Below are 16,099 nucleotides of genomic sequence, written 5' to 3'. Positions count from 1 at the left end.
AGAACGAATCGCACAATAATAAACGGTTTAAAGCAACCGTGGCAGTTGATGCCTTGCGGCGTTACCAAAGCGAAGCCTTTCATGATTCCTTAGATGAAGACTCGGATGACTCTGAAAACAACTGAGCCAGACGACAAGATTTTATTGATCATGTCCGGTCATTGGGCATACGCGTCCGGGAGCGCCTTTCGGGGCCCTGTGGTCCGTCGGTGCAGCTACACAGGGCGCGCGCGCGCGTCGGGCTCCGGACATGCGTTAGGAATTCGGAGTTGCGGGGATGTACCCCTACGAATGTGGGACGATACACACGTGGTCCAGTCGAGCTTGGTCTACGGCGGCATTGATCCATGATGACAAAGATTTTTCCATTTCATCCATATTATTTTCGCCGTGTTTTTTTGGAAACAATCTTTAAAGATATATTTCCACAATTTTGAACGTATTCCTTAATTATATTTTTATTTTTCAAAATTGCACATATCGTAGACCTGTTTGAATCGTACGAACGTCCGATTACGTAAATGATTCACCGCTACGTAAATGATTCACCGCTATTGAACGTCTAATAATTTCCATCTTTGTCTCGATCGTGTAAAGTTTATGAGTCCTTGATTTATTTTTGTTCGTATCAACACTGAAGTTTTTCCGTTTCTCACTCATGTTTATATATTTTTTTCATAGCGATTCATAGCGATTGACGCAGCGTCAATCGCTCATTATGCGAAACCGTCAATCACGTAATCGATTGATCAATCGCGATTGATCGTCTCCGGGACCCTTTATACATCCATCCCCGATTTACGCGGTACATTTTTTACGCGGTTCACTTTAACGCGGCCAAGAAAATTATGTTTTTTTAGATATGGTCAGATATTAATTATAGCCAAAAGATATTGTCTTTACATTCAGAAATAATTAATTTTTAAGAGGTAGTTTAACAAAAAATGTGATTAGGAAAAATTTGCGAGTATTTTGTGACACTAGAAGGGAGATTACCATGGCTGAATCAATATGCTTAACCCTTAGACCGCCGACCGGTAAATTCTTTATAACTCGCTGTACGCCATGCGTTTTTAGCGATATAATTTTTTGGCTACTTACTCTGTTTAACACATCATTACAGCCAAAATACTCAATTTTTAAATTTTAAATTTATATATGTATGAATAACATGATTTAAACATTCTAATTATATCAATAAACAAACATTTTTCATCGTATTGTTGGCAATATGAAGTAAACAAAACTTATTATGCACTTAAATCAATTGACCGGCCCGCGTGTTGGCCGGTGTGCTCACACCTACACACACATGCACGCGCGCGACACTATACAAGCGAATGATAAGCAGGGTCATGCTTACATACTGAGACAATTTTAATATATAAATCTGCAACGCATCGACAACATTTCTTAGATGCATAGAAAATCACATATATCGTTAACAAAAATAACCCCAATAACCAAACTGTTTGTTTTTGATCAATGGTGTTTACAAATTATAACACGCTCTTATGTGGAAGAAGAATTTGCAATTGTTTGTTGTTGAAGGTTGTCATATTTCTTTATATATAAAAATAATAAATAATAAAACTTGATAGCAAGATACGATGTTACATTTAACTATATATAATTATATGTATAATTTATAATATATACATAATCTTCTTCTTCTTCCACGGAGCTACAACCGGTGATCGGTTTTGGCTTTTCCACCTAATTTCTTGTAGGGCTTCTAAATATATCTTGAGTTTTAGTATTTCTTCCGCTATTGTTTGCATTTTTCCTGGTTGTAATATTGCACATTCCAGGTTCCAAAATTGAAGTTCAGTCGTTTATCTAGATTTCGATCGTCTAGGACCTAGACGATTCATAATGACCTAGACTCTAGGTCATTATGAATCGGGGCTGATTTATTATTTCTTTGTGATTTTTTCGTAACTATTTGGATTTATCCATGTTGGTTGGTTTGCTCCACGATAGAAACCTTTCTTCTTTATCCGGGCTTTGGACCGGCAAGAGTGCAACATATCTACACTCCAGGCGGAATATGTAATATATATTACACACACCCACATATACATATATATATAATAAATAATAAACGTTTCGGCCATTGTGACGCATTGGGGTAACCTGTTAGATCACAATGGTCCTAATTTAATCTAATTAAATAAATATATTAAAAATAAATTATAAAATTATATAACAAGTAAAATAAAATGACAAGGAATCTATTTTGTTATTATTAATACTATTTAATATTTACTAAGAGTTATTTTTATTATTTTATTAATTATATATTATTTATATTTATTATAAAGTATTTAATAGTAATTATTATTATTATTATTTAATTATTACAAACAATAAAAACCTAGCATAAAAACAGTTGACAATATTAAAACAGTCGAAATAACGTATAACTATATTCACAAGTATTTACAAATTACAATAATTATTAAAATATTGATGACATAATTTAATTTCGATTCATTAATTAAATTATATAAAAAAACGATTTTCCGCGACGCGTTTGTGCCAACCCTAAAGTGGCGCTGCAGTAGCACGATCAAAACCGCGCGCAAAATACAAACGACTAAAATTAATGCGTGACTTTATAATTATATATACCAATGTTTCATCGCAAATTCTATAAATAAATTCACTGAAATCGTTTACTAGGAATTCAAACTGATTTTTAAAACATATATTGCTTACTTTTACCTTTCCGTTTCTTTAAAAAACGAAGGTTTTAATTTAAAAAATATTGCGAAATATCAAAGTGTCTTCATTACTTTTTCAATCATTTAATCAAATATGGAATAATGACAATTTCGTTATTTTTACCTACCTCTCTTATTATTTATGTTGGATTATTATAAACGATATATGCTTTATATTTGGATATGATGTGTGCTTTCTATTTGGGCTTACGAATTTGGATTTTAACCGGCCTTTAGCAACAATATACAACTTACATTTAATAAAATCAAACTACTTTTTTTCCTAAATATATCTATAAAAGTTAATACGAAAGTTAATAGAAGTTATAACGAAAATCTCAATATTTATATCAAAAACTATTAAGATATTAAGCAAACTATTATATTAGTAAAGCTTGTTTATTTTCAATTATTCAACTAAAAGTACCAGTTTTTAAAAAAAGAAAGTTTGAAATCATATTTTACTAAGCATTTATCAATTAAAAATAACATTCTTATTTTCAAAATTTTAATTAAAATTATCCAAATTTAAAAGTTTACAGTATACTCCCAATATATAAAGCATTTTATAATATATGGGGTAAATAAAACGAAATAATATTAGTCCAAATCCTCACCTTTACTATATTATGTAAAATGAAATCTATATAAAGTAATTGTAATCTCCAAATGAGATATACATAAGGGAAATCTTTTAATTAACCTATTATTCTGTTTCTCATCAGGGGAAGAACCATCAATAATTCCACCAAAAATTGAATAATATCGGGCGGTCTTGTTGATCGATGTCTTTCGATAGTTCCTGCCGCTCTGCTTCACTGTCGTCAGTCATAAAAATTGATGGAAAGAGCTGTCTACCAGAACTACTTGAAAAACCAGCTTTATAATCGGCAAGAGTCTGACCTTTCGTAATTACAATACCCAAAGGCACAGCCCCGACACTGCATGGTGTAAGAATAAAAGTAATACGGTGGTTTTCTACATCTCAAAAAGCGGTGCTATCCCCAAATAACACATCAGAAGCAAATGACAACTGATTTGCCCGTTTCGTCAACGGGGTTACCATAACAACTGCAAACGGATCATCATGTGTTTTAGTTCTGTTGCCTTCCTACTCATATGCTGGCATTTTTGATTCTAACATCTGAAACAATAATGTTAATTTGTTAATATTGTAATAGCTTTATCATATTTAACAATAAGTACCTTCAATGTATTTTCAAAACGTGGACCCAAATGTGTAAATCTCCATGTTATATACCAATACATAACATATCTATATTTGGGGTTGCTAGATGAATTAGCCAATTCTGTTGAATTCATTCCATATTTTAATTCTAATTTATTTTCATGTAAATTAATTGCCTCTGTGACATATAAGATAATAAATATTTCTAGTTGTATCATGTTTTTTGATGTAATGAACAATAACTAAATTATCATTCAAATACGATTCCAATATAGCTTTAGTTTCAGAACTAGGTTTTAAATTATATAACAGAATCAGCAGAATCAATACTATGATCGTTTATAATAGCAGGATAACCATTCTGTAAGATATAAATACAGTTTATATTATTATAATGTATACCTAAACATACACAAAACACACCTTGACGTATTTATCACTTTTTTTGTATTAGCTATAGTCAACTTGATACGAATATCTATTTTTGCTAAGCAGTGTGTTTTTTTAACGTACTTGTGGCCACAATTTTCCGATAGTTGTTGTGATGGTAATAAAACAATTTTCTATAAATGTGTCATCCATAGTAAATATATATCATTTATTAAATTTTATTATTATAAAAATAAAAACTAAAATAAAATAAATACGCGATTGTGTATTCGTTTTACGAACGATCGTCCAAGCAGTCTTGGAATTGTCGGCATATTCCATTGATCCAGGTGTTCAGCATTTAACAAATTAGCTCGATAAGTATTATTTTCGATTTGAATATGTTGAAAAGAAGCGGGAAGACTCAAACATTGTGCACATGCGCAGAATACACAAAGGCGTGAGATGCGCGCGACGATGCCGCGCCCCCACCCTGCGTGTCACATTGGCGTTCGAAGCGACGCCTGCGCGCATTCATCGAGCCGACGTCGACGTATAACATCATCATGACGTCACAAAATTTTTCAACAATGACTGAATGTAAATACCCGCCGCCAAGAGCATCATACAGTTTACGATGTGCAAATTTCTCCTCGTGCGTGACTACTGGTATCTTCGGGCTGCTAAATTCTCAACAATTATTCGACGTTGCTGTGGTAGCAGAAGGAGAAAGATTCTACCTTCATAAATTGGTTCTATCCATTCACTCAAACGTATTTTTGGAGTACTTCAAGAATCATCCATCATGCTCTGAATTGACTCTTAATGGCGTTAATTGGATCATGTTAAGAAACTTAATAGTATATATGTACCGAGGGGTAGTTGATATCAAGAAAGAAGATCATGATTTATTTTTTTATACCGCCCGAATACTTCAGATTAATGGTCTAGACGAATACCGACCAGAATCATCTCAAGGAATCGTCAAGCAAGAAGTACCTCGAGCTAATTACGAACAGAGCGACGATGTAATCGTAGTGTATAGTGGTCAAGTTCCAAAAATTATAATGAAACAGGAACATTAAAAATTGACGGAATGTATACTACTTTTGTATTTTATTTCATATTATTTCTGCTGTATTTTGTTTGATTAAATATATTATTCAGTAAAAACAATATTTGTTTTTGATTTCATACGATATTTGAAACTTGAATACAATATTCTGAAAATTTAGACAACTGGATATAATCTAACCTTTTTAATATATTTTGAGACGTGAGATAATTCAATAATTCCTGTAAGCAATTTATGCTTCTTATGAAACACCACAAACAAGAAATTGACAGCCACGATGCCCTCAGATACTCGTAGAAGAGTAGACAGCAAATATTTTTGATAAATTCCACTTTTTAACCAACGTATGTATATGTGCATTCAGGAGTATGTACTAATTTTTTCGACGGGGTAACTCAGCCATTTGTCGGTAGTTCTCATTATTAATGTGATGTCTTCGGCGTATCGCAAGTTCGACAGTCCTTTTCCTTCAATCAATATCCAATGCCCGTTCCATTATATATTCTCTGTAGTTAATAAATAGATAGACAAATGACCACGCATTACCATAGCATCCGCACAACGTCGTCAATTTTAGATATTGCGTTAAAAGACGTCCTCCTCGAACGACAATTTCCAAGATGACCATTTTTTTAATGTTCTTCTTTGATATTTTTAAAATCTGGTCACATTAGTTAAGGGTAGATCTCAGATATGCAATGCATCCAGGCTTTCCTCGGACCAACTTCCTGTAGTTTTTACACTGGAGGGCGAGGTAGGGGTTATTTTTAAGATTGTTTTAAGGTTTGAGAACCCTAAGGGGTGATGACTTCGTAGCCAGTCAAACGCTCAATTGAATCTAGTTATAGTTTTATTAGATTATATTATGTTTACATATGCGACAGACGATACATAGTGAGATGTTTCCCATGCGCAGTGGTGGAGAAGCTGGCGGAAGTATGATGTAAGTGAACGATCCTCAGAGTTCTGATTGGTGTGGCAGCGACAGTTGTTCTCCCGAAATTGTGGGAAATGGCAAAATAAATTGCCACAAAGCAAATGATATTGGCCTGAAATCAATGGTAAAAATAACTGAATTAAAATTTGATGAAATAGACAAAATTCTTCCACTTTCTACAGTTAACAGATTCAAAGTAAATTATTGCAAAATTGCTGTAAATTCATTGCTACTTTTTCAGAGAATAACCGTAAACAAAGGGTTTGACGATTATCTTAAGGAATATCTATAGTATGAATTAAGTCTATACCCAACACCACTATTTGACAACACCAGCAAGCGAAATACTACAAAAGAAAAATTGTATAACATGGAGCCTGTCAATAATAAACTGAATCAGTATAATGTAACATACATCATCAATGATGGATTTCATCTGCAGCGCGTTGTATAGAGCAAAGATGATACTTTCTTCATCGTTTTCAATAGATACGTTAACTATTTGTCAACACATTTCAGTTCAAACATTGTATTCAACGCTTACTCAGGCTACAGTAAAAACATAAGATCAATAGAATAGTTGAGACGAACCGCTGCTTTTTTTACATCTTACGATGTCCACTTTGATGTAACGATGATGTGTCGATTAGCCAAGAAAAGTTTTTATCAAACCAATGCAATAAAAAAATATTATTGGAATGCTTATTGAACAATTAAAAACTGCTAGCATCGCTACAAAGCAAGCCAAAGATGAATCTGATGTCCTCATTATCAAAACAGCCATTGCAGAATCTGAACAACAGAAGACCGCTGTCATCGTTAGAGAAGATATTGATCTGCTGGTTATTTTAAAAGGACGAACTCAATCACACCAGCAAGAAATTTTCTTAAAGAAAAACTGGCAAAGAAAATGTGGAGACATGCGTGTATTCGTCTAAAAGCTTCGACAAATATCCTCGTTCTAAAGAACATATCTTATTTTTGCACGCCTTCAGTAAATACAACATAACATTTGCGGTGCTTAAGAAAGAAAAACTGCAAATTATAAAAATATTCTAAAAGCACCCCGATTTATACCAAATAGCTAAATTATTTCAACTGCCTTTCAAATATATTATTTGAAAATAGAATGCATGTTCGTATAGCAATGTATACTGCTCCAAAATCAGAACATAGTATTGAAAATTTGAGGTACACACAATTCATCAAATCAACAAGACGCAACAGACTGGTATATTAATTATTTCTTCCACCTACAAGTAAAGCAAACTTGGTTAGAAAAGTATTTACAACCTGAAAAACGGGGGTGGGTTTTACAGAACGAGATCCCGGAGCCGACAACATTATTGCCGCCGGCACTGGACGACCTATTGTAGGAAAGTAGGGTTACAATGCTTTAAAGTTTGTAGACAGTGTCAAGAACAAACATGACTCTTCGCTTCATCAATATCAAATGATTTTATGGAGAAACGTGAACTTGTTACTGAGGTCCTTGAGCCTTTAAATGTGACGGAAAACGAGAATGACGATAATGATTCGGAAATTAAATATGGGCGACCAAGAGGTTACATCGGTACAACATGGACTAGGCCTATCCTGTCTAAATAAAAACGCACCTTGCTTTCTAACTCAAAGGTAGTGTGGATATGAATGTATTATTTTGTTATTTATTATTCAGAAATCATATTTATTACTTAGAATGTATTTAAAATATTTAATTTAATTTTAATAATTTAAAATTTCAATTAATATTGTCTCACAAATTTATTAATTATAAATAATAATATTTCTATTGTATAATTCATTTTGTAGGGTACTAAAGACTAGTTAGTCTTGTAAAACATCTAATGACGTACGAAGCATAAAAAGTGAGATATTTGCAAAAAAAACGCTTTTGTGACCTTTTACCTTTAATATCTTGACTAGCGGTCTCGATATCTTATGAGACTTTTCATTCCATCTTTAAAACGTCAAAACAAAAGTTTATGAAAAATTTCAGCTTTCTATTTTTCATTCCGAGATTAAATCCTTATTTAACTGGACTATATGTTGACAGATCAATCCTGTCCTAAGAGACAGGTTAGAGTTTTTGGTCTTAGCGTCAAATTTAGAGGTCATCAGATTTCAACACTTATGAAAATTAAATAACTCGATTGCAACATTACTTTATTATTTAAAAATAGTAAATGTATATTTTAGCTATTTAAAAATCATAAAAAATTTGAAAAATAGTAATTATGAGGAAATTTTATTTGTCTTAAATAACAATATAAAATTCTACATTTACGCTGATTATCACTAATCAAAAAGTAATTTAACCAGTTTTGGCCATAACAAATCTATATTTGCCCCCATACGGCTCCGGCTCTAGCAATTTACAATTGCGAACTATAACTAGGGGGAGGTATGGGGCCCTTGGCGCTGCTGTTGATTAAATGTTGGCGGCACAAAAGTAGCAAAGTCGTGACGCATGGTGTGGCGGCGCCGCTTCTGGGAGCGCGTGTAGGGCTCCATGAGGCGCGAGGGCGCGGCCTCCAGTGACGCACGGCGTGCTTCTCTCCAAGCCGAGTGGAACACGTGTAGACCCGGGCGGCGCGTAGGGCTCCAGAGGGCGCGAGAAGAACGGGCATGTCCTGGAGCACCTTTCGGGACCCTGTGGTGCGTCGGTGCAGCTACACAGGGCGCGCGCGTGACGGGCTCCGAACATGCGGTTCGAGCTCGGAGTCGCGGGGGCGTAGCCCTACGGGTGCGTGACGGGTCACGCGTGGTCCACTCGAGCCTGGTCTACGGCAGCACTTCGGTGGCTTCTCGCTGGAGGCGCGTGGTGGCGCCGGGTGCTTCCTGGGTCACGTGGTCGGCGGCGGCGGCTGTCAGTGGCGACGGTGGCTGACGATGGCGGCTCATGGTCGGAGGCTCAGGCCCATCGTCTTGGTGGTCCGCCAGCTCGAGTCCGGATCCAGGGAAGCACCGGCGGGGTGGCAGCAAATAGCTCAGCAGCGGCTCGGCTTTTGTACTGCAGTGGCGTCTGTGTCTGCCATTTTGAATCTGACTCCATGTGTTCCGAGTATCACGTCGGGGTCACCAGTTTAGGGACGGTGATGGCGGGTGGCAATGAGACACAGATTGATTATTGACGGTTAACGGAGTTTACATTATAAGAACGGGGCGGACGCGCGACGGCACACGTCCGAACCCTTACAAGCTTGCCGGAAGAGAGAGCGAAAACCGTCACAACAATGCTACTTCAGCGACGACCAGTTTTGGCCATAAAAAATCTATATTGGCCCCCATAGTAACATAAAATGTGAGTTTACAAAAGCTTTACTATAACAATTTTCTAATTAATAAAATTTTAATTAATGGCGAATATCGTGTTTGCGCGTGCGCACTGCTGCACATATTATAACAATATGGTGAAGGTCAAATGCAGCGTTTGCAAGATTTTCGCGATATTACCCATTGAAAAATCAACCGATGGCTAGCTCAAGCAACAAGTCATGTAGGTAAAATTAAAATAACAGCTGATCTAACCTTTTTTGTGATGCTCTTATGCGTTTTGGCTCTGTTGAGGCCTATTTATATTTATATACATATTTCTTTATATTTCATAATGGCCGAAACTTGGCGGCACTCTGGTGACACTGGCGTTTATTTACTAACATGTAACACATTCATAGCAATAAATACTACTGCAGCGGCTCAATCTGTGTCTAATTGCCACCCGTCACCATCCCGTCGCCAAAGCTCCTTTCAAATAATGGGCATATATAGAAACCCTTATTCGTCGATGGGGCTTCGGTTTCTCTTTGGCTTCTCTCGTTCTTTTCTTTCGTGGACATAACGCACAATGCATATTCTTGGCAAGCTGAACACGCATTTTTACCTCTCAGCATAGAAGGGACGATGTTCTTTGGCTACAGCTGTTGTTCCTCTAGAGTTTCTTAAAGGTTTTTTCTTCCCGTATTCAATGCTGGCCAACTGAAGATTGTGTGGGCAGCGTTATCGGATTCGTCCGTGTCGCAATGATGGCACCCAGAGGTGTCAATGACTACAATTTTTTCTCCGTCAGGACGTTTGCAGAATTCTACGTAACGCTAAGCCACCAATACAAAATCTGTCTAGCGAATAATGGCATTTACTCTAAATGGGGCGCCATTTGATTATATTTAGCATGGTGTTGATATCTCATCAACAGTATAACTCATCATATCTCATCAATAGAAGTAACCTCAAAGATTCGAGCAGTTGCGAATGATGATTTTTTAACCAATCACTGTGTAATCTATTGTCAAGTGCTGGCGTCGAAAGTAATGCCTCTCAAACTACTAGAAATTTTAAATAATTCTATTAAAGTTGTAAATTTTATTAGGAAACCTATTAATAGTAGGTTATTTTAGCATATTTTTTCTTGAAGAAATTAAAATATTAGCAATGATAATATTACAATTTATTCGACGTCCACTCTGTACGAATGTACTACTCAGGTCAAGTTACTCGGCTTGGTATTTTTACTTTCAACTTGACCGTGATTTTATTTTGAATTTTTATTTTTTAAAGTTAACTAATTGTATTTTAAAATATATATATTATCTATGTAAATTTTCTGTAAATATATTTTCTATGTATGTTAATTTATATCTATTATATATATATATATATATATATATATATATATATATATATATATATATATATATATATATATATATATATATATAAATAGATATAAATATATATATATATATATATATATATATATATATATATATATAAATATATATATATATATATATATATATATATATATATGTAAATTGTATCACTATATAAAAAAGACATTTTTTTAATTTTTGAAATGTTTTTAATTACATTTTTTAAATAATATATAATATGTGAAAATTGTTATCCACTTTTGTAAAAGCTTGCCGAAATATGCCGATACGTTGCAGTTTCCCGATAATAACCGTTTTTGTAGCGCAGGTAGATACAAAAACAAGACACAATCGTATTTTCGTGCAACGTATATGACTTTCCTCTTGTGACTCGGCTTTAGCACGCGCAAATGTATGTGTTGACGCCCGTTTCGCCGTTTGTGCACGTTCGCGAACGCCGTCATACGGCGTTCGGGAAAGCACCCAATTTTGACGTTAGTCGGCTCCGATCGTCGTTACAAAGCGGTCGGACCACGCCGAGCTCAATAAAAAACTGTTACACCAGCACACGTGTTTTTGGATTGACCTAAGACCTAACCAGCACGCGTATCCCTACACGCAACATTTTGGTCCTTCGAGCCGGATACGTGAGACGACGCCTACACGTCGCGAAGGTCTGAATCCGAAAACATCGTCTTAACCTCGAGGTCGTCCACCACATGGACGAACTCACAGACGCGGAGCCGAGCAGCGCTACCCAGCCGTCAGGTTAGGACAGCACATCGACGAGCTAGCGGGTCCAGGATCTGGTCCCCCGAAGCTCAGCGCCACAACGTCGTAACCCCAAAGACGTCCACCACGTGGACGAACTTTGAGACTCGGAGCCGAGTAGCGCTCAAGCTGTCAAGTTACGACAATACGCCAGTCGGGTGCCTCAGTCGAGACACTCCTGGGAAAACACGCCGTTTGCCGTAACGGTATTTTTTCAAATCAAAAATGACCGCCATTTTGGGAGTTCGCAGAATCGCAATTTGGGAGCGTCAAGTCGCTCGTAGCACGAGCCAGCGGGTCCACCAGCTGGTCCCCGAAACTGACGCAGTGGAGCGCCGGTAAATGCGCGCCCCAGGAAGCTGCCGTCAAATCACGTGGAGCCTCGCCAGGACGCCTAGCCCCAGGAAGCTGCCGTCACACCACGTGAAGCCTCACCAGGACGCAGAGTCCCGGGAAGCAGTCGCATCCAGCAGGAGAGAAAGGTTAGGGTCGATCATCCTAACCCAACTTCCTCTCCAAAAAACAGTTCGTTTACTTTTATTCATTAAAATAATTTGTATCAATTTCCGTCAACAACAACATGGAGTTGTTGATCAACCACAGGGTGTGCCTCAAAATCGAGTTAACGAGGTTTGGCAAACTGTTAACCGCGGATCCCATCAATATCCAAAGGATAAGGGATAAACATCAGAGTTTTGATACACTGCTGGACAGATTCCTTGCTGTCCAGCAACAAATCAGGTTGCTAGATGCCGAGGGTTACGATGAAGAAGTCGATGCTTTCGAGGATAACTATTATAATATTCTCAACCTAGCAAAACTAGCGCTGAAAGATCAGTCGGAAGCGCAGCGGAAACCAATTCTTAACCAGTTCAGGTTAACGCAGCCAGCAGTTGTCATTCCAACTTTCAATGGCTCCCGGACTAAGTGGGTGGCATTCCGCGACACTTTTTCTCACTTAGTACACAACAACCCGGCACTAAGTGAAATTCACAAATTTTGTTACCTAAAAAATGCACTTGTAGGTAGCGCAGCTAGGGTCATAGAACTCTTTCAGTTTAGTCCCGAGAACTACAATTCTGCATGGGAAAGACTTCTAGGCCGTTATGATTTTAGACAAACTGTTCTTAAACATCTGGCTGCTCTTCAGGACCTGAAACCAATTCAGACAGCTTCATCGCAGTCCCTATTTGAATTGGTGGAAACAGTCCTGACGAACATCGCTGCTCTAAAAAAGTTAGGGCAAGACATCGAGGATACCACTGTGGTGTCTATGGTGGTTCGACGTCTCGATAATCTGTCCAAAAAGGCATGGGAGAGTCGGCGAACAGAATCCCTTCTGCCTACGCTCAGACAGCTCGTGGAGTTCCTCACTCTACGAGCTCAATCCTTACAATCGAGCCCTCCTGCATCGTCGCATTCAGTCAAGTCGGTACCGGCACCGCACAGGCAGACCGATACTGTTACAAATCATGTGCATACAATCGAAGAAGATTGTTTCCTTGTGCACAAAGATGTCAGTCAGCTTGAGGAAACAAAGCCTCAAGTACTTCATTCGCACCCCTCTGCGTCGTTGCATTCATTCAAGTCGGCACCGCACAGGCAGACTGATACTGTGACAAGTCATGTGCAGACAATCGAAGAAGATTGTTTCCTTTCGCACAAAAATGTCCGCCAGCTTGAGGAAGCAAAACCTCAAATACATCATTCGAGCCCCCATGCATTATCGCATTCATTCAAGTTGGTATCGGCACCGCACAGGCAGACCGATACTGTTACAAATCATGTGCATACAATCGAAGAAGATTGTTTCCTTGTGCACAAAGATGTCAGTCAGCTTGAGGAAACAAAGCCTCAAGTACTTCATTCGCACCCCTCTGCGTCGTTGCATTCATTCAAGTCGGCACCGCACAGGCAGACTGATACTGTGACAAGTCATGTGCAGACAATCGAAGAAGATTGTTTCCTTTCGCACAAAAATGTCCGCCAGCTTGAGGAAGCAAAACCTCAAATACATCATTCGAGCCCCCATGCATTATCGCATTCATTCAAGTTGGTATCGGCACCGCACAGGCAGACCGATACTGTTACAAATCATGTGCATACAATCGAAGAAGATTGTTTCCTTGTGCACAAAGATGTCAGTCAGCTTGAGAAAACAAGGCCTCAAGTACTTCATTCGCACCCCTCTGCGTCGTTGCATTCATTCAAGTCGGCACCGCACAGGCAGACTGATACTGTGACAAGTCATGTGCAGACAATCGAAGAAGATTGTTTCCTTTCGCACAAGAATGTCAGCCAGCTTGAGGAAACAAAGCCTCAAGTACTTCATTCGCACCCCTCTGCATCGTTGCATTCATTCAAGTTGGTATCGGTAACGCACAGGCAGACCGATACTGTTACAAATCATGTGCATACAATCGAAGAAGATTATTTTCTTTCGCACAAAAATGTCAGTCAGCTTGAGGAAACAAAGCCTCAAGTATATCATTCGAGCCCCCCTGCATCGTTGCATTCATTCAAGTTGGTATCGGTAACGCACAGGCAGACCGATACTGTTACAAATCATGTGCCGACAATCGAAGAAGATTGTTTCCTTGCTCACAAACAAACGGTTTCCCGAAAACCTGATCCTTGGCCTCCTCCTGATCGGCACACCTCAACAGTTCTTCCACAGCAGGACGCTTCGGCCTACAGGGGGACGCAGATGTACCAGCAAATGCAAGATCTGGTGCAGGAATTCTGGACCTGGTGGTCTACTGAGCACCCGTCAAAGCTACAAGGATGGAGAGTACGGCTGCAGTCGGATTCACAAAGCTGCTGAAAGCGTCGTCAAGGAAGATTACCTGTATCCTTGCTACGGGTGATCAGTATCGTCGAGATGATTCATCCAAGTTCCGATGGAACCAATTCGTGTAGTGACAAAAACAAATAGTAGCAAAAGTGTGTGCTGTGCCAAATAAAGGCTAGCGCAGTGCAAGCAATTTTATATTTTGTGTTTTGTTTATTAATAATTTAAATGTGTATAATGTTTCCTATATGTATTAAATTTATAATTTAACCAAGTAGCAAACCAAAATAATTAAAATTTAGCTAAGTATCAAACGTTTCATTTTTGTGTAATTATTTGCAAATTTAGCCATGTATCAAACCTTTAACTATTTATAATATTTCATGTCCGTTTTAATTTACATTTAAATAATTGTCAAAAAATGAACGAAGGCTTGTAGTTTGTATTTGGTAATAATATAGTACAAACAAGCAAAATGTATATGATGTGCATGTGTTACTAACATTAAGCTTTACAACCTTATACAGTACTACTAACATTCCTTTTCTTTCTTCATGTTTATTGTAATTTTATTTATTGTCATGTTTATTGTAATTCTGTGTTAGTATTATTTCAAACATCGCGTCCTCACAGAGTTTGTAATGTGAGGACAAACACTTGTAAGGCCCGCTGATGTGCCCGTCATTATGAAACTAATGTTTCATGGTGGGGGGTATGTTGACGCCCGTTTCGCCGTTTGTGCACGTTCGCGAACGCCGTCATACGGCGTTCGGGAAAGCACCCAATTTTGACGTTAGTCGGCTCCGATCGTCGTTACAAAGCGGTCGGACCACGGCGAGCTCAATAAAAAACTGTTACACCAGCACACGTGTTTTTGGATTGACCTAAGACCTAACCAGCACGCGTATCCCTACACGCAACAGTATGTGTGTAAAAATTGGGAAACTTGACGGTCACTGGTCTAAATGATCAATTAAGAATAAAAGGGCCAGGGAACTCAAGTGGTTTTACAACACGATCATATGTTTCTAAAGTTATGATGGATAAAATAAATGATATTACCTTTCCAGTCCATGCAATACTATTTGGAAGATTTTTTTTTATTTAATGTAAGTGACTTAGAAATAAACTGTTGGACTGTTTTCATTTCAAACTCGGAATTTTTACATAGTATATATAAAAAATATTGAATTAGAGGTGACTTAAAGTTTCATCCAACTAGGGAAATTCTCTTTTAGGATAGTTTACCAATAAAAAAAAGCATTTTAAACGACATTAATTTCCGAATAACTTATATGTCGGGGCACGCCTAAGATGACCAGATTTTAACATTCATGAAGCTGGACAGCATTGATGGGGAGGGAGGGGTCGTCATGTTCTAAAAAATGCTTTAGACTCTAAAGTTTAGAGCAACATTCAGAGAGGCGCAGCTTTCTAAACTTTCTAAAGCACCGCGGGATGCGGAACAAATTGTTAAAAATCGGGATCGTCTCGTCAAAAGCGACGTCTAGCACCTTAGGCATGCCCCCAAATGATTATTATGATATTTGCCTTCTATATGCAGTCTGCAGATTCTATGTTGCGAAAAA

The 16,099-nt window shown here is 37.6% G+C and overlaps 2 protein-coding genes and 1 long non-coding RNA gene across 5 annotated transcripts in view; 1 reads left to right on the top strand and 2 right to left on the bottom strand.

Moving 5' to 3' along the window:
* Positions 1-16,099, bottom strand: part of LOC148234004 (cdc42 homolog) — a 151,302-nt gene that overhangs the window by 89,254 nt on the left and 45,949 nt on the right. The gene's annotated exons all lie outside the window — the stretch shown is intronic.
* Positions 6,192-8,396, bottom strand: LOC148234007 (uncharacterized). The gene is made up of 2 exons (XR_015809990.1): positions 8,205-8,396; positions 6,192-6,408 (listed from the first exon to the last, which is right to left on the bottom strand). It is a non-coding gene; the product is annotated as an uncharacterized LOC148234007 (long non-coding RNA).
* LOC148234006 (uncharacterized) lies at positions 11,372-15,375 on the top strand. Of its 3 annotated transcripts, XM_088188086.1 has the most exons (4): positions 11,372-11,483; positions 12,490-13,151; positions 13,308-13,480; positions 13,634-15,375. In XM_088188086.1, exons 2-4 carry the CDS (start codon positions 12,993-12,995, stop codon positions 14,541-14,543), a joined length of 1,242 nt encoding a protein of 413 aa, XP_088044212.1. In that variant the 5' UTR covers positions 11,372-11,483; positions 12,490-12,992; the 3' UTR covers positions 14,544-15,375. The 3 variants fall into 3 exon arrangements, with proteins under 3 accessions (XP_088044212.1, XP_088044211.1, XP_088044210.1); XM_088188085.1 differs by lacking the exon at positions 11,372-11,483 and having other exon boundaries at positions 12,159-13,151; XM_088188084.1 differs by lacking the exon at positions 11,372-11,483 and having other exon boundaries at positions 12,159-13,480.

Source organism: Plectrocnemia conspersa, unplaced genomic scaffold (assembly GCF_051122295.1).
Source record: "Plectrocnemia conspersa isolate PC_06_02 unplaced genomic scaffold, ASM5112229v1 ptg000006l, whole genome shotgun sequence".
Classification (NCBI taxonomy): domain Eukaryota; kingdom Metazoa; phylum Arthropoda; class Insecta; order Trichoptera; family Polycentropodidae; genus Plectrocnemia; species Plectrocnemia conspersa.
This window is presented reverse-complemented; position numbering and strand designations above follow the sequence as displayed.